At 52.1% G+C, this 19,271-nt stretch overlaps 1 protein-coding gene across 1 annotated transcript in view; it reads left to right on the forward strand.

The window, feature by feature from the left end:
• NHERF2 (NHERF family PDZ scaffold protein 2) overlaps positions 1–19,271 on the forward strand; it is a 105,543-nt gene that overhangs the window by 75,213 nt on the left and 11,059 nt on the right. Inside the window, exon 3 of the mRNA XM_006129280.5 lies at positions 13,692–13,871. Coding sequence (XP_006129342.3) covers positions 13,692–13,871 — 180 coding nt within the window. The remainder of the gene's footprint in view (positions 1–13,691; positions 13,872–19,271) is intronic.

Genomic DNA, 19,271 nt, shown 5'->3' on the forward strand with positions numbered 1-19,271 from the left:
CCACCACTCGCCCCTTCACACCCCAGCCCTGGGCCCCTCTGCCCCCAGCCCTGACTCCTAAACCCTCCCCCCCCCCACCCTGAACTTCCTATGCATTGTCTTCCATTCTAGGATTGCCCGATGGTTTAACTAAAAATACCGAACACACTCCACCCCCACAAAACCCCCCCACTGGGGTTGAAATCCTGAGGGGAAAAAAAGTTGACCAAAGTTGTTGAGCAAAAAAAGGATCCTGAGAGTTGTTAAGCCAAAAAAAAAAAAAAGCAAAAGCATGGCCCCTTTAAGAAATGCTTTTGAGGCTTTTTGGCCCTAACAGGCTGCTGGCTGGCAGCCATCTGCCATCTTGTCTTCCTGCTCCAGTCCAGACAGCTCCCCTGCGGAACCAGGTTAGCACCCGGGATTTTCGCCTCCTGGCCAGGAAAAAATCAGAAAGTACCAGACATTTTAGGTGGCCGGAATTTTCTGAAATTTTTTACCAGACAGGAGGCAAAAATACTGTACTGTCCGGGTCAATACCGGACACCTGGCAACCCTAGTCCATTCTCGAGTGGCCACCCTGACTCCAAGCTGAGCTAAGTGCACTAAATAAAACAAAAACTCTGCAGAAAGTAACCAACACGTTTAGATCTGTACAGCCTGTGCTTGAAGTGACCGAAGTTGTTGTGAGTAGCCTGTGGAAGGAATATTTCTAACACAGGACGTGCACTTGGGACGTGATCCCTCGCCACGCCCAGTTCAGAAAGGTCTCCATTCAACAACGCACTGAAGCAAGTTCCTAACATTAAGCACTCGAGTGATGCCATTAACGTCACCTTGTAGAGTGCGTAGAACCAGAGGGTGGGTGCATGCCCCAGTCTTCAAGGGGACTGAACTTATGGTGTTGTGCTCGGAGTGAGGGCTGTTGGCGATCGGAGGCACCGAAACAGCTCTTGCAGAGAGGGGTGGTGTCAGTCTTCCTGGTGTTTCCCTGGCAGGGGGTTGGGGTGTTCCTGGAACAGTGCTGGGCTCCTCGATGCATCAATGTTGCAGTTCAACAGTGAGTCCCAGAATATAGAGGCAGAAAGCGAACTTCCACTGTAGGAAGACTAAAAACCCAGCTGACATTTATTTGATGCTTTATTTGCCAAGCCTGACACTTGTTAGTTACACAGAAACCTGTCGTGAATCAAGGCAGGTGACATTTGAGGCGGAGTATGCCGTTGGGTGTTTCTGTTGCAAAATGGGAATGAAAGAGCATTTAACCCGTGAGTCCAAGTCCCAGTCGTGAGCCCGATAAACCTGGCCAGGGGAACTGTGCCAAAAGGGCCAGAAAGGAACCAAAATATGCCTGGCACAGGCCTGACAGGGCTTAGCATCAGTAGCAATAGCATTGCCAACTAGCAGTACAGGCAGTCCCCGGGTTACATACAAGATAGGGACTATAGGTTTGTTCTTAAGTTGAATTTGTATGTAAGTCGGAACTGGTACATATTGTAGGGGAAACTCTAGCCAAACATTTCTCCAGAGCTCAGTTTTATTCTCCCACACCTCACTTCCCTCAGTCCTTTATTCTCAAGCTGAGGTGTCTGCTGAGAAAAGCCGCTCCGCGTCTCCCTGGTCTGCTGTGGGGGCGGGGTGCTAGCTTCGCGTCTCCCTGGTCTGCTGGGGGGAAGCAGCTAGTGCAGGGTTGCCTCACCCCGTTTATAAGTAGGGATCCGATGTAAGTCGGATCCATGTAACCCGGGGACTGCCTGTATTCTAAAGTCAAGGAGAATCTCTCACCTTTGTGAGATTTCAGGAGACCAGCAGGGTTGGGTTCTTTTTATGTTGCCGCCTGGTTTTTGACTCTTCAGGGTTCATCTTTCCAAGCTTTTCTCTGCACCCCTGTAGGCTAAAAATGTATTTATTTTGAATGACGTTCCCCTCTATCACCTGATGCCAACAGCTGGGTTTTTAAGAAAACCGCCAGCTATGGCGAGAGTTATGAAAAAAATTGAGACGCTCCATACAAACTCTGGACAAAATGAGCCGTCCAAAAATATTTTTATAGACTTCATGGTAAAAATTAAAACGCAGGGAGAATCCAGATTTCTCAAGTCACTGAAAATCTCAACGTGCGAGAGAGTGTGCAAACATGCGCGTGTGCACAGAATGAATGCTGATATTAGTGCGACGTGGAACCTCATGGGTTTGGCTGCCGTTTTACAGTTGCCTTTAGGCACGTACAGTTGGAATGTCACTTACATAATGGATTCATATTGGCAGAATGCCAGCAGATTCCACCCGGTCTGTTAGACACGTCCATCAAGATACGCACCTGTATGTAACTGGCTGTCATGTTTTCAAAAATTATGAACGAGAACCATGATAATCTTATGTGAGTATTGGGGAGACCATAATAGGAAGTGAGCAGTAAAACCTTATTATTACTGCAGATCACTTTGCACCATTTTAAGTCTGTTCCTATTGGGACCAGATAAAACAAGTGAGTTTTACCCACGAAAGCTCATGATATAATGTATTTTTTAGTCTCTAAGGCACTACCGGACTGCTCGTTTGTTTTTAAAAAGCCTCAGCGAGGTAGCTGTGTTTTGTCTGTAACTTTAAAAACAAGTACTCTTGAGGCACTTTAGGGACTGACAGAAATATGTAGTAGTATGACCTTTCGTGAGTAAAACCCACTTCATCAGATGAATTGGAGTGGAAATATATAAACGGTGGAAGGAATACCTGTCAGTTGTAGGACCCATGTAAAGTACTTGTCAGTTGTAGTAATTGAAGCTAATTAAGTGGCTTGGGTATGTCTCATTCATAGCTTTTGATTTGAAAATGGGCATGTTCGAAGCAGGAGAAATTGACCCTGTAATGCGCCAACCAATTAATGTCTTTGTTCAAGCCCAGGTTAACAGTGTCAAATCTGTAGATGAATTCCAATTCTGCAGTCTCTGTAATTGGTGAGTGAAATTCCTTTGTTGCAGACTGGCTACTTTTAGATCCACACTTGAGTGGCCAGGCAGGTTAAAATGTTCCCCGGCAGGTTTCTGTGTATTACCATTTCTAATGTCTGATTTGTGTCCATTTATCCTTCGTCATGGAGACTGTCCGGTGTGGCCGATATCCCTGGCAGAGGGGCATTGCAGGCACTTGCTGGCATAGATCATATTGGAGGAAGTGCAGTTGTATGAGCCCTTGGTGGCTGATGTGGTTAGGTCCTGTGCTGGTGTTGCTTGGATAATGTGTGGACATATCTATATGCTGGTTTTAAAGTTACAGACTAACACGGCTACTCCTCTGAGACTTCTAGAGAGTCATCTGAGGCTTTTCAGCACAGATTTTTAAAGAGATGTGGGTGTTGCTGCACTCCCTGTTGCAACACCTCCCTCTCAGTTTCAGAAAGGATCTATGCACTGACAAGCCGAAATTCCAAGGACTGTCGAGTGCCTAAATTCCTTTTGAAACCGAGAGATGGGCTCCTAACCGAATGAGGTGTCGCCATGCAGAACACAGCAACATCTGTCAAAGTCTGGGCCTTCGCGCTTTCCGAAAGACGGTGCTTCTTGTGAGAGCCATGAGCTGTTATGGTCACAGAGGAAATAAGTGCAGCTGGCAGTAGAAATAGAGTCTGTGATTCACCAATGTGCTGATGCACTTAAATCTAACCCTGGTTAGCAAAATGTGTCAGCACGTGCCTGAGTCCCCAAGAGCTGTACGCACGTGTTGGAAGTTAAGCCGTGTGCTTCAGCGCTTTACTGAATTGCGATAAAAGTCCTGACACCCGTTGTCCTACCCTACAAGGATTCATAGATTTTGATTTCTTTTTTTAAGCCAGAAGGAGCATTACGATCACGTGGGCTGATCTCCCGTGCAACATACGGCCGACAATTTCACTTGGTAATTTCTGTCACGAGATTGAATTAGATCTTTTTTTTTTTAACAGATATTTTATCTTGATTTAAAGTGACGGAGAATCCGCACAACCTTGGACAATTTGTTTCAATGGTTAACACCCTACTTGTATGTTAAGGCCAGGTCTGTACTAAAGGGGAAAGTCAACTTAAGGAACGACTTAATTATGTAGCTGGAGTCACCTATCTTAAATCACATTTTCACGCCATCTGCACAGCAGGAGGTCTACAGGAACAAATGCTCCCATTGGCTTCCCTTACTCCTCCAGAGGGTCGATCTTCTCCCTAGTGTAGACAAGCCCAAATAGTCTTTTAGATCTTATTCCTAGGGTAATTATGGGTTTACTGAAAAACCTGTGACCGAGAACTTCACTGAAAGCAGTGGTCTGGGGAGGAAGAAACTGAGATTGGTAACACACAAATGTGATATGCTGGATCAAGTTTTTGTGATTTTGTTGTGGACTCCGAGTAGGCAGGCAATGGGAACATAATATGGCTGATAACAATGTACCTCATTATTGCGTCTTAGGGTTTTGATTTTAGGAGCTCTCTTTAAAAGGGAGACAGCAGGTGCTAAGAGAGAGCGGTTAATTTTTCACTTTTTCAACACCTTCCACAGCTACGGGGGAGGAATAGCTCAGTGTTTTAAGCATTGCCTGCTAATCCCAGGGTTGTAAGTTCAATCTTTGAGGGAACCATTTAGGGATCTGAGGCAAATCTGTCAGGGATGGTACTTGGTCCTGCCATGAGGGTAGGGGACTGGACTCGATGAACTTCCAGTTCTAGGAGATAGGTATATCTCCATATATTATTATTTAAACTCCAGTGGTTTTTGTTTGTTTTTCAATAGGCGACGCATTAAGGAGAAACAGCTGGAAATTAGCTATTTTTTAAAAGGCCTGTGTTAAGCTGTGAAAAAGAAACCCCCAGCCTGTACTTTCTCCATGAAAGGGACACGCTTTTTCCTAAGCACAGGGCCTGTTCCTCCTTTAGGGTCGGTTCGAAGCCTCCGAGGTCTGACATTCAATCAGTTGAATCATTTCCTGTTTTCTGCAGTTTTTGAAGAATTCTGCAGGGCAGACTGGAAACATTTGCAGATACGGTGAACTTGCTGCTCAGAGGCCATGGGAAAAATCCTGGGTTGCTAAGTTTGGGAAGACAGATGCGCCATGTGCGGGTCTTTGTATCAGGCTATAGAGAATTGTTCATGTTCCAGGCCGTTATTACGGTTGTTGACACTGTTCAGGTAGTTGACTTGTTCCGGAATTGCGGTCGGTACAGTGCTGTTTTGCCAGTAGTATAAAGCTCGTGACTTAGGTACCTGCAGTTTATCTGTGAATTTTAGGATTTTGATGTTTTCCTGTTGGGCAGCTATTTCAGTGTAGGAATCTGAGTGAAAGGCAAAACCTTTGAAATCCCTCCTGCTCAACTCCATTTCAGAACCAGGCCTAAATCAGGGTACTGCCAGGCTCACAATTGGGATTTTAACCATCAGAAATAATAGAGGTCATTGTAGAACTGTTGGGAGATGTAAAAATGAGACGGGGTCTGGGACCGAATCAGCAGGCATTGCCTTTTAAACATGTTTTTCCCCTTTGGCCTGGCAGCCTGGGGATATGGCTGCACTGAACAGCATCTTGATTTGTCTCCGCACGTGTTCTGTAAAAATATTTTCAAGGTCAAAGCGCTTTCTCCCTCCCTATAAGACAGCAGGGGTGCGGGGGAATTTAAAGTGTGGTATCGCGCCGGGCCAGTCCGCCCCTGAGCACGGAGCCTGGGGCAGCTACCCTGCCCTATATCCACCGCTCTAAGACCGTATGTAATGCTGATTCAACTAAAAACCAGTAAACAGCAAACAGGGGTGGGTAGAATTGTATTCATCACCTGCGTATTAATATTCATTGTGCGGGAGTTAACTCTACTAAATAATGTTTTAGGGAAAGTAGGGTTGCCAGGTGTCTGGTTTTGAACCGGACAGTCCAGTATTTGAGCTTTCTGTTTGGGAAACAAATTGAGACAATATCAATGTCCGGTATTTTCTAAATAAGATGGAATGTAGATTGTGATGTAAGGTCAAGTGTGTCTGGAGTTTTTGTTGAAACCATCTGGCAGCCCTAAGGGAAAGTAGTGATAGAGGTGTGAATCAACATACTAGCGTAGATACAAGGGTGTCATTGATGCCAAACGGTTGCCACTTGGCACGTTGGGTTGGGGGTCCAAGGTTAACGTGCGTGGATAATGAAGCAGTTCCGTTTACCCCCTCCGCCTCTGGGTCGCCTGTTTCTTCTCTAACAAGAGGAGAGGCAGTAAAGGAGCCACTGCCTTGTGGCGGGAGATCTCGGCTAACGGAGGGAGCTCCGTGGACCGGTTGTGTGTGTTTCGCAAGACGGCCGGGGAAGATCCTAGAAGATGGGGCACTTTGTGCCGTAGGCTGAGCGAAAGCAGGAGGGTCCTCACCTCGGTTTGATGGCTAGGGGAAGTCCTGGTCCGGAGAGGCAATGTGGCTTGCCCAGAGAACCCAATGCAGAGTTGGGACGAGAGCAATGGAGGGCAGCCTGCGGCCCGAAAGCCACATGCAACCCATATTCACTTTCTCCACACCAGACATAAGTTGAGCCCAGGAATGCAGAAGAACTAGAAAACAAATTTATCACATGATTGCTAATATAAATCACAGAATTATTTTAGCGTTGAGTGGTGTCAAGCCATTCCACCATTAGAATGACATTCCCATGTCCTATACTTCCCAGCCAACAGGAAAAAAGGAGGACATTCCTAAAATCTAAAAGCCCAAACCAAAATGCTATTCCAAACAGAGTTTTGGTTGTGAAGCAGAGGAAACGCCAGGAATCTATGGTGATGGGCTGAAGTATAAAATCGAAAGGTTGCTCGATCGGTCAATAGTAGATTACAGAACTTTAGGATCAGAAAATGAAAGGGAGGTTATCCTCACTGTAACCCTCACAACATCCTGGGAAAGGCAGTATGTTTTATTCCTCTATTGCAGATGGAGAAACTGAGGCAGAAGCATGGGGTGAGTAGCCCAAGGCCACATGGTGAGGTGGTGGCAGAGAACTCATGGCTGTCTAGCTCCCAACACTGTGCTAGTTACTCCAGGCAACAGTGCCACCCTGAAAAGGACTGTTATCTTGAGAGGGGACCCTTTCACCTGCTCCGTCCAGGTGCCGCAATTATTTTTACTTTGTGTGGTTTGAAGCTGGCGTGGAACGAAGCGATCTGCCAGAAGAAGGAAGTTCTCCTGAGGACGATCCTTCGCGATGGCTCTGCCGTGAAGCTGCCCTGGGTACAAGGTGCAGACATCCAGCGCGGAGAGCACGGCGATCCAGCTGGCTGCTATCGAGGCTTAGGCTCAGTATCATGTGGCAAATGGATTTCTCACTCCTCTGTCATCACCGGCACGCGGCCGATTCGCACTCGGGTCAGGGAGGGCAGCTGCATTGCTAATTCCCAGCGGGTCTGCGGGGAGTTTTAACAGCGTTGGGCTGCCTCTCGCTTGAGTCTGGAGATGCTTCAGATCTGGCTGAGAGGTGAGGGGAAAAGGCACCTGAAGACGGTTCTGGTGTGTTTAATTTCACGCGAGCCCGTCAGGGTGAGAGCAAGGAGGGATTCTGGCTTCCCATGGCTGGGGGAAGCGTCCTTATCTCGCAGCTAAGGGACAGCAGTGACAATGAGAGAGCCAGGGAGGAAACTACTGCTTCCCTCTGTGGTTTGTGTCGGGTGTGACCGGGCTGCTAGCAAACAAGAGGGCCCAGAGTCAGACCTTCCATCCGCAAACACAGCGATGGCTTCTTTTTAAATCCCCCGCCCGCCCAGTCTGTTGTGGCTGTGAGCAACAAAGTGCTTTAGGTACAGATATTATATGATTTTCTCTTTCCTTTTAAGCCTTCCCTTTTCTTCATTCAGCGCACAGTCAACCTGTGGAACTCCTTGCCACAGGAAGTGGTGAAGACTAGGACTTTAACAGGGTTCAAAAGAGAGCTAGATAGATTTGTGGAAGTTAGATCCATCAATAGCTGTTAGCCAGGATGGGTAGGAATGGTGTCCCTCGCCTCTGTTGGTCTGGAAATGGGTGAGAGGGGAGGGATCACGTGAATGGGTGACAGGGGAGGGATCCCCCTGTTGTGTTCCCTCCCTCTGGGGCACCTGGTGCTGGCCACTGTCAGCAGACAGGATACTGGGCTGGATGGACCTTTGGTCTGACCCAGTATCAGAGATGTAGCGAGGGTGTTATGCACCCGGGGGCAAAGGCAAAATTTGTGCCCCTCTCCACTGCCGCACGGCGGAGCCCCACACCTGACGCACGGCTGAGCCTGAGCCTGGGTGGAGGGAGGGAGCTTGTACCACGTCCTCCCTCGCCCCTTCCAGTTTGGGTCTGGGTCCCCGCGCACACAAACCCACCGGCGGAGATGAAGGAGGGTCGGGCTGGGGGCGGAGAGGTAGGGAGGAGGCTCCAGCCGGCGGCGTGGGCGGAGGAGGAGCAGGGGAGCTGAGGGATGACAGGGGCAGGGGAGGGGGACTAAATTGCCCCTCCCCCAGCGTGGCACCCAGGGACAATCCTCCCCCCCGCCCCGCTATGCCACTGCCCACTATGGCCATTCTCATGTTCTTAAGCAGCTTAGATAAACATCTCTCAGGGATGATCTAGAGGGTGCCACCAGCCGCCAGTCCTGGTCCCCAGCGTTCTGGGCTGTTCTTTAGCTCTAATTGACCCCGAAATGTCTCCCAAGAGCCCAGCAAGCAGGGGAGGGGTTGGTGATGCTGCCAGACACTCTTGACCTCCCGTGGTCCAGCACCGGTCAGGTCCCGAGGGTGCCGGACTAGAGAGGCTCAGCCAGTAGTGGGCTGCTTGCCATCTGCTTGGGGTGTTGTTTTCCTGCCCGCTACGCTGCTGCTTGTGCTGTGCTGTGGGGTGCTCGTCCCGAGGACGGCAAAGTCATTCATGCAGGGCTGGGGCAAAGGCGGAAGGTGCTTGCTCGAGTCTCCAGTGACGACAGCGAAATATCCGCATTCGAAAGGCGCCTGTGCCCTTGTGTGTGCAGAGGGCAGTCCGCTACCGGTGCTCAGGACAAAGCCGGCTGTTGTTGGCGAACGGGTCGCTGGGGGGGATTTGGAATGGCATGCCAGGCTGCTGAGTAACTGCAGACCAAGGTTGGTGACCTGCAGGAAAAGAATTCTGGCTTTAGTCCAGCTCCTTCCAGATCAGTTGTCTGCATCGGGGTTGGTGCTAGCATAGGTGCTGGGAATAGGCCTCTTGGTGCACCTCTGACGTTAAGTGGTTCCCATCATAAATGTGGTTTACAGCTCTCGGCACCTCCTCTGTACAAATAGATACTAGTCAATTTCCCCTTTTGGGCAGCCCCGCAGTACTGCCAAGCATTGACTGGCCCAAGAGAGAGGAGGATGGATTTGATCGCGCTTACTCATCCCAATAAGGAAACTCTGCTGGCTCCTAGATCTACACATTAGATCTCATCAGAATGTTTTCAGCACAGATTTTCTCCAGAAAATAGCTATTTGATCACCCCTCCCCCCAAAAAAAGTACCCAGAACATTTCCCTTTGGGTTGAAACTTTCTGATTTCTCTCAAACAAACCCTCAGCTGCTTTACCAAAACCAGATTAAAAAAACCTCAAATACTTTTGGCGAAAAAAAGACTTTTTTTGGTTCATTTTCAATGAAAAACAAACAAGAAAAAAAGTTCCCATCTGCAGTGTTCTTGTAATTGTTGAATTACACTCTTTAAGTAATTCTTGGATTGGAGCAGCTCTACTCTCTCTCCATATAAATCCACCTCTCTCTCTGAGGAATTAAAGAGAAGGGTGGTCGGTTTTGCAGACATGGTGAATCCCCCATATTTGCGGCTTTGGATCATTTCTGAGTGGCACCACATGAGCCTGGGTCTTGCAATAAAGCCATTTTTTTCCGGTGCTCACGTGGACCGAGGGAAAGTGTTGAACATACCACATGACCCTGCAGTTTTAATCGGTTGCCTACAGCAAGCTTTTACATAGTCAATGTTTACTTTCCATGGAGCTATAATAGCTCCCTGGAACCCTAGAGGATATTGCAAGACAGGCTCAGCTGTAAGGGCAACAAAATAAACAGAAGAAACCCAGTCCCGGCGTGGGATAGCGCGGCAGCCGTGGGCGAGTTGTGTTCTGAGGTCAGTCCCGACGAAATGCAGCAAAAAACAGCTGGCAGAGTGTTGGTGGCAAGTGGAAACGATTGCGGTGACCGTGAGCACCGTCTGCCGTTGGCTAGAACAGTCCTTTCCATCCCAGCCTGGCAAATTGCTCGACTGTGAGTCAGTGGCAGACTTGGGACGAGAACCCAGGTGTCCGGATGTGCTTGTCCCGTGCTTGAGTGGCTCCCCCGTCCCTACGTGCGTGTCCTGACCTGGCAGCCGGGCTGGGGTACGGCGCCCAGCATTTAGATATTTCTCCAAGCTCAGTGGGTGTCCCTCTTGGGTCTGCCCTCTTGGCTGGGAAGTACGGGTGAGGCTGGGTTGGGTGTTTGTTTTTGCTTTCGTGAGTTTCCTGCTGCCAGCCAGTCTGGCGATGCTGCAGGAACACACTGCAAAAATGAGCAGGAGGCGGGAGACTCTTCAGGACCGTTTTAGTGAGTGTCACCGGAGTGCGGGGGACTGTCCGGGCCGTGCGCCTCCTGTCTGCATTCAGTCGTGACTCTCGGGCGGCAGGTAGAACAGAAGGTTTATTAGTCCACAGGGACGCAGCGTAGAACAGACGTGTTGGCTCAGAAAGCAGAAGCAGCCAGTACCGTCCATCTTGGGGAAAGGGGGGCCCGGAGCCAGGGCTCTGGCCCTCCTCTTGCCCCCCCAAGCCAGATGAAACTGACCCACTCCCGGCTCCTGGGCCTAGCCCCCCAGCCAGGCCACTCTGGCCTTTGTCCTGGTTCCCTGGCAAAAGGTATCCCCAGATCGCACCTGCTCCCCCCTTCCATGCTCAGGAGGATATGACACCGAAATTCCATCCTCGTCTAGGTATTAGTACAGTGCCCAGGGAAACTGAGGCACGCACATGGGCTTACTCTGGGACAGTAGAACTCACATGCCACATAACAAGGGGAATAAAACCCCCACTTTGTCCCACTGAAGTTGTTGTTATTTTTTTTGGAGGGAGGGCAATGGGGTTTGCCATTCAACCCCAAGTCTTTGCTTCTCGCTGACTACGCGCTGCCTTGGTGAATGATGTCCCCATCTGTGGCAGGTTCCAGGACCCACGCCAGGCCTCTGCTCAGCCACTGGGCTCAGGGGCAGGTCTTAGCCATCCAGCTCCAGGGATTGCAAACACGGCTCAGGACTGGCCCTCCACCTCGCTCCACATTTACTCCCCCGACTTCTCCCTCCCCCGACTTCTCTTGCTTTTTCGCATGGACTTCACAGCTCAGACTCAGCAGGCGGGTTGGCCTACGTGCACCCTTGACGGCGTGAGGTGGGATGGGGCCGGCGCTGGAATTCCACCCGGCTGGTTACAGAGGGAACCTAGTTTCATGGGGCGCTCAATGTTCCCTCTAATTTTTTTCCCCATCCAGGTGCGGAATAAATATGTGCACCAAGGCCTGTGCAGATGTGCACCACATGTAGAAACACATGTGGGCGCTCTGCTAATCTGTGGGGTGGCCTTTGAATCTCTCCTGGTTGGCCACCCAGGGGCTCAACTTCCAGGGAACCCTGGTGGTGTTCCTCAGCCTGGCACTCAGCACTGAGTCAGCACCTCCCTCGTCCTTTGCTTGTGGCAAATCATTTCCCCCTGTGTTCTTGTGGGAGACGCGGGGAGAGTCCAGGAAAACCACAACGTCTCTTGAAGGCTGGACAGAGTGGTTCAGAAAGCCCCTTTGGGCAGGAATTCAAGCCACAGAACCCAGACCTGCCCCCCCATCTGAACATGGGTGACTTTACTCCTAAAAGGTCACGCGAACGGTATCCGGACACATGAGCTGTACGGGACACTCAAGCTACTGAGCCATAATCGTCCGCAGCCTTATGGCTGGTGTCGCAACACCTCCGCCAAACCAGAACTGAATTTCCACAACTCCTCTGGGCTCAGAAGTACAGTCTGCCTCTTAGTAGGGTTGCCAGATGGTTTCAACAAAAATCCCGGACATAGTTGACGTGACATTACAATCTACAGTGCATCTTACTCAGAAAATACCGGACGTTGATATTTTCTCATTTCTATTTTCTCAATTTGTTTCCGAACTGAAAGCTCAAATTCTGGACTGTCCGGTTCAAAACCCGACACCTGGCAACCCTGCCTCTTATAGATGAAGAAATGGAGGTGTAGGGTGGGTGATTAGGGACGTAAAATCCCATTTAAAAAGTTAACTGGTTAAATGTTAAGTTTAACTAGTTAACCGGGATTCGAGGGGGTGTGGGCTGCAGCGGCCCTCCCCTCCCACCTTGTGGCCAGCCCAGCGGAGCTATTGGTTAACCACTTAATGGGGAACTGGTTAACCCTTTAGATCCCTATGGGTAAGCATCAGAGCTAAGGCTGCAGGCCAGGAATAAAGTCCAGACCCCTTGTGCATTAGCCATCAGATTCACTTCCTCTCAGGCCAGCCTCCAGAGAGGCTGTCTGGCCCTCCTGCCTGTCCGGGGGTCTGTGCGCTTTTCTGTCTGCTGACAGGCTTCCTCCGGGCCCGGCGCAAGGGCAGCGCCGTCCGCGACCGGGTTCCACTGCGCACAGGCTCTGGGAAGGGCGTGTTCAGTTTCTGAGCGTGACCCAGTCAGAAGAGACTTGCACAAATCCCAACGAAGCCGCGCCAGGGAGTTCTCCGGGTCTTCTCCCTAGGCCAGGGGGCTGGGACCTTTCTCGGGTCAGGGGCCGCTGACCCACAGAAAGATCAGTCGGGAGCTGCACAAAAGTGTGAAGCAACCCCCATCCTGCCCCCCCCCCCACTGACGTGGCCCCTGAGAAGCAGGACGACCGGCCCCACATCCCCCTCGCACTCCAGAGCCTAGGTAGGCCCTGGCTGGTAGATTTTGTGTGCGCCAGCCCTGCGGGGAGCATGGCGGGGGGGCTGAGGCACCAACATGGGCTCCCCAACACTGGGGGGGGGGCCCTGAACCTCAGTGGCTTGAGCCAGGCAAGTCGGGGGCTGCATCCGGCCCCCCGGGCCTTAGGATCCCCACCCCTGCCCTAGACCATCTCAGAAATGGATGGATCAGGTTAGGCCCCCCCATCAGGGCCCTTTCCAGGCTCACAGCCCTTCATCCGCATGTTGAGACACCGTAGGGCACCCCCCGTGCGGAGGGAAGGGATCCTCTGAGACAGGGTGGGACCTGCCGTTGGGTTCCTCAGGATCCTCCTCAGCGAAAGGGGAGAGAGATTTATTAGAGCCATCGCAGCAGCTGCTGAGGTCCGCAGGTTCCAGGCCACGACCATGCCTGCGATCAGCAGCCAAGGTTAATGCTTTGTCTCCTAAATACTGCGCTCGTCAGACGGGCTCTGGTTTCTCCGTTTCTTTTCCGCCTGGGCTGGCGGGGTGGTTGGAGGTGGGAGTCCGAACGTATTTTATTAGAGCAGTTTGCGATGCAGGAAATGCATTTGCCTGGTATCAGAACGGAGCCGGACCGTCGGTGTTTTCGAATGGACTCCGTGTGAGGACGTGCGTGTGGTGGCCTGTTCCTGTGTCGCTGGGAGAGGCGGATCGGCAGCTCTAACACACCCGTTTCCTTGTTGCACCTGCTTTTTTCCCCTCTCCTCCTGCCCTCCCGGCCCAAAGCGGCAAATATAACACAGCGGCTTTTCTTTTTTTTCTCACCAGGATTTAAACGGACAAACCAAGGAGCTGCGCCCACGTCTTTGTCACCTTAAGAAAGGGCCCAATGGTTACGGGTTCAACCTCCACAGCGAGAAGTCCCGGCCCGGGCAGTTCATCCGTTCGGTAGATCCAGATTCGCCAGCCTCCAAGGCGGGCCTGCGACCCCAGGACAAGCTTGTGGAGGTACTGGCCGAAGGGTTACCCCATGTGCAGGGTGGGACTCTCCAGGGGTAGGGTAGTGGGGTGGGTTCTGGATAGGGCTGCCGGGTGTCCGGTATTCACCCGGACAGTCCGGTATTTTCACCTCTTACGCGGTAAAAAAATTCAGAGAATTCCGGACACCTGAGCTGGCCGGTATTTTCTGAATTTTTCCCCGGCCAGGAAGCGAAAATGCCGGGCACCTGGCAACCCTACAAACACTCAGCGCCCGGCCTCTCCCTCCCACCCCCCGAGTCCCGCCCTGGTCCCCAGTCCCCCAACCCCCATGCTTACCTCTTTCCCCAATGCTGCGGGCACAAAATGGCTGCTGGCCAAAAGACCTTCCCCATGGTTTTAGTGCTCAACCGCTCCCCTGTTCCTATCCCTGCACTCACTCTTAAAGGGGACATGCTTTTTCCCCCCCTTCAACAGTGGGGTTTTTTGGGGGGGGGGGCAGCATTTGGTATTTTTTCTTCAACCATCTGGCAACCCTAGTTCTGGAGTGGCATAGAGGAGAGAGCATTTACCTGGGCATGTCCTGCCCCCCGCCCCCATCCTTCAGAGAGTGCCTGTGTTGGCTATCTGCTTGCTCCCAGGGTGGGTGGGGGTTGGGCTTGAGCGTCTCAGGGACTATCGTGGAAGAGGAGGAGTGGGGGGGAGTCCCTGTTCTCTCCCCAAGACGTTGGTCATCACAACCCAAGTGCTTGTCAGGCCCAGTCCCTCTCAAGGTATTTGGGTGCCGAACTCCCATTGTTCTCGGCGCGTACAGCCCCTTGTGGTAACGCTGGGTTGGGAGCAGGCCAGGTTCTCGGCTCCTGCTTTAGAAATATTTCCTGCTGCCCTTTGCCAAAGAGGCAGGTCGGCGGGAAAGGAACTAACCAGCTTCCCGTGTTTTATGAGGCGTAACCCCCCCGTGACACGGTGCCCTTGCTCCGGCCTCCCACGCAGGGAGCTCAGAGTCACGAGAGAATCCTCCGAGGCAGAACAGGGGGTCCCCTTCTGGGCAGACAGAGGCGAGTGGCTTGCCCAGCGTGTGCCAGGCCCTCGGAGACCCAGTCCAGTGGCTTTCCCATCAGGCTGCCATGCTGCTCTGTGTTATGGAAACCCGGCAAACTTTCCCAGGGCAGAGCAAGTGAAGGAGACGCTTGGGGTGAACAAATTCCTCCTTGCAAGGACGCAGCAGCAGCTGGCTGGCCCGCCCAGGTGCCCCTGCAGAGGGGTTTGACGCTGGGCTCTTTCAGCCAGTGCGGGTGCCTGATTTGGATCAGATGTGCCCCACAGGATTTAGCTCTGCGGTGGATTCAGTGCAGCCAAACTTAATGACGGGTCTGAGGACGATGCTGGTTAGCTAGAACCCTCCGCCGGCCTGGGGTGAGCGATGGGACAGGTGAACTGGCCTTCAGAGTGGCTAGCCAGCAGGGCCCTAGCAACTGTCTTTCAGGCTCGGGGGCAAAGATGGGTCCTGCACCTTGCTCTGATGGTTAACAAACGCAGACCATTGCTTACAAACAGCAGAAGGGAGTTCCAGAGGCCAGCCGGATGAAGGGGTCAGAATGTGCATCCCATTAGAGCAAAGCATTGTACTCGGTTGTAACCCATGAAGAATACCACTGACGTTAACGGGGACCATTAGTGCACTCCATTCGGCACGTGCCCATTGGCCTTGCTGAATCGGGGCCTGCCTGCAGCCTGAATGTATTAATTGGTGCTGGGTGGGCCTCCGATTATCTGGCGTTTGGGAGAGAGGCAGTGGGGCCGTGAAGACGCGCATGACAAAAGCGAACCCTGCCGGCCCCTTTGTCCCGACACCCGCTCTTCGTCAAGGCCTGGCCACACGCTCTCCTGGCGCCCGAATGTTTAATGCAGATCGCTGCCCGTGTGCCTGGGAGGGGGCACTTTATGGCTGAGCGTTATGTCACCGTGAGGCATTTTATTATTTATTTATCCGCCCCCGACACGCACGAAGAGGCAGGAGGCGACCCGGAGCCTTCAGCAACCTGATCCGCCCGCCGGCGCTTTGGGCTCAAATAAATATTTGATGCAACACAGCTTCCCTGTGCTGAGGAGTTTCACGGGAGAGCCAGGGACTGTGGGCGAAGAGCTGATCCCAGCCTGGAAAAGCAGGGCCTGCAGGGAGCTGAGCTTCAGACGACACCTCCACCTCAGCCGGCCTGCTCCAGGGGGGTTTATTTGCTGGTCCAGATGTTTGTGTAATGGGGGAGGGGAAGTGCCAGGCAGTACCTGGTGTGAACTGAAAAGTCTTGTCAGAGCCTCACCCGGGTAGCCAGGGTTAAAACCATAGAATCCCAGGGCCGGCAGAGACCTCAGGAGACCATCGAGTCCGGCCCCCTGCCCAAGGCAGGACCGACCCCAACTCAATCATCTCAGCCGGGGCTTTGTCAAGCCGGGACTTAAACACCTCTAGGGATGGAGATTCCACCCCCTCCCTAGGGAACCCAGCCCAGGGCTTCCCACCCGCCTAGGGAAATCGTTTTTCCTCATCTCCAACCTAGACCTGCCCCACTGCAACTTGAGCCCATTGCTCCTCGTTCTGCCCCCACTGAGAACAGCCTCTCTCTAGCCTCCATGGAACCTCCTTCAGGGAGTTGCAGGCTGCTCTCAAATCCCCCCTCACTCTTCTCTTCTGCAGACTAAACAAACCCAAATCCCTCAGCCTCTCCTCATAGGTCATGTGCTCCAGCCCTCTAGTCATTTTGGTCGCCCTCCGCTGGACCCTCTCCAATGTGTCCACGTCCTTTCGGTAATGGGGGTCCCAGAACGGGACACAATACTCCAGCTGTGGCCTCACCAGAGCCGAATAAAGGGGGCCGATCACTTCTCTAGATCGGCTGACAATGCTCCTCCTAATGCACCCGAATATTCCATTCACCTTCTTGGCTACAAGGTGCCCTGCTGACTCATCTCCAGCTTCTCACCCACTGGAACCCCCAGGGCCTTTTCTGCCGAACTGCTACTTAGCCGGTCTGCCCCCAGCCTGTACCAACGTTTGGGATTCTTCCCTCCCAAGGGCAGGACCCTGCACTTGTCCTTGTTGAACCTCAGCAGATTTTTATTGGCCCACTCCTCCCATTTGTCACTCTGGACCCTCTCCCTGCCCTGCAGCGTATCTACCTCTCCCCTTAGCTTAGTGGCATCCGCACACTTGCTGACAGTGCAACCCATCCCCTCATCCAGGAGCTCCCTGGCCACCATGGAGGATCCAAGGGGCCCTGTCTTAGCCACCCTGGGACCCACAGGCCTGCCTGAGACCTGAATTCTTCCGCAGCAAGAGGTGGGGGGAGGGCAGAAGGGAGCCGGTATTACCAGGCTGTGGGGAGGAGGCGCAAAGTCGAGGTGTGCGTGTGCCTTGGAAGTGTGGCTGTAGGTCGCAGCTGGGCCTGGCCCTGGTACCCCAGCGGGACAGGGCGGTACAGACAGGCTTTTGAGCCAAACCCTCTCACATTTTGGGGGGGAACAGGAGCTAGATTTTCCCTGTGGTTGCTATTCCCTGTGGTTTTCTAGGCCTTTCTTTTCCCCCTGCCCATAGGTGGGGTCTCCAGTCAGGCTCCCCTCACAATGTGATGCAAAGTAACAATGCACCAAGGCTTTGGGTGCCTATTAGGGATGTAATCCTGTAACCGTTTCCACATTAACCAATGAGCATGAGCTTATTGGTTACGGTAATGGTTACATCCTGGCTCCCAGCGGACTGGCTGCCACCTTGTGCTGCTGGCTCTGTATGAGAGCCCGCGGTGCAGGGCAGCAGCCGGCTCCCCGGGAGCAGGACGGCCTGGGAGCCGGTACACACTTGGAGCTGGCAAAAGCCGGTTCCCAGCATGCACCAGCTCCCCGGGAGTAGGACGGCCTGGGAGCCGGTACACACTTGGAGCTGGCAAAAGCCGGCTGCCGGCATGCACCAGCTCTCTGGAAGCGGGGCAGCAGGCTGGAACCGGTGTGAACCAGGAGCGGGATTAAAAGCTGGCTTCCAGCATGCACCGGCTCCCAGGGAGCCGGCTGCCGCCCCGTGCTTCAGGCTCTGCAGTATAAGCCAGCTCCCTGGGAGTCAGTTCCTGGTGCACTGGCTGCCGGCTCCACTCCTGGGGAGCTGGCTACACTGAGGGCTTTGCAGTATAAGCTTTATAGTGCAGAGCCCGCAGTGTGTAACCAGGTAATTGCTACGATTTTTTTTTTAATGGTTACACGGTTACCTAATGAACTGTTTTTTTAACGTCCCCACTGTGTCTGTGTCTGAGACTGGAAGCTTTTTAAATCTCAACCAATAAAACTGGGCCTTTGGGGGAAGACAAGTTTTATCCAACCATATCATAACCTGTCTTGGCTGATACCCTGGTTCTTGTGGTCGCCAATACCTGAATGTTAAGTGTCAGTGAAACCTCCCCCCCACCAAGGCATTTCCCCTCCAGGACTCTGGAGTTAGATCTGCCTCGCTCAAGTCTCCTTGGGTCCATTCAAGGCTCTGCTACTGACTTGGTGTATAATGCTGGGCAAGTCACTTAGCAACTCTTTGCCTCAGTTTCCCTTAGGTGGGGTGGAAGAGAAAATCCATTACTGTTTGTAGAGGGCTTTGAAAGCCTTGTATGAAAAGTTCTCCTGGAGAGTTAACTGCAGTGCTGTGATAGTGTGGGGCTGGGAAGGTGATTCAGGGGGGTCTGCGAGGAATCAGCTGATGTTCTGAAATGACATACGAGTTATCATGTCATACACAAAGATATAATGGATTATAAAGTTATCTAGGCCTTTTAATAGAAGCACAGATACAGTCACTAGCAACCTCTTGGCAGTCAACAATGTCGCCGAGGACTTACGCTCATTCAAAACTCACTGTGGTGCAGCAGCTAGATGTTTGTAGAGCGCTGGATAATTTCGTTGCCAATTGTCTTCGTCGTGCACATTTCCCGTGGCACGATCGACTCTCTCTAGCGTGTTACAGTTAAGACTAAATCAACACATCTGGTTTAAAGTCCCCTGTGCCTTCTTTTTGAGATGCAGAGTGCGAACTGGCTGAGAAGTTGGGGGTTTGTTTGTGTAACGGAAAGAAAAGCCTGCAATTAAAAAATTAGCCCTCACCAGGGTTCACTGAGCGGAAGCAGTGGAGGTAGCTATCCCAATAAGCAATGAGGAGCTTGCAGCCTTAGGATCTTTTCACTCGGGGGACAGAGCCTGTTCACTCGACACCAGGAATAATGCTTCGCAATTACGATTGTTCTTCCTTTGTTGCCTGGAAAAATGAGAAGAATAAGATCTCAGTTCTTTACAGGCCCCAATTAGCACCCAACAAAGGACAACTGTTAATCGGCGCATCAAGTATTAGGAGAGAGAGGCACCGCTCCGTTTAGCCGGGGCCGACACAGGAGCAAATAGGCA

This window comes from Pelodiscus sinensis, chromosome 15 (genome assembly GCF_052426305.1).
Source record: "Pelodiscus sinensis isolate ZL-2025 chromosome 15, ASM5242630v1, whole genome shotgun sequence".
NCBI classification, from domain to species: Eukaryota; Metazoa; Chordata; order Testudines; family Trionychidae; genus Pelodiscus; species Pelodiscus sinensis.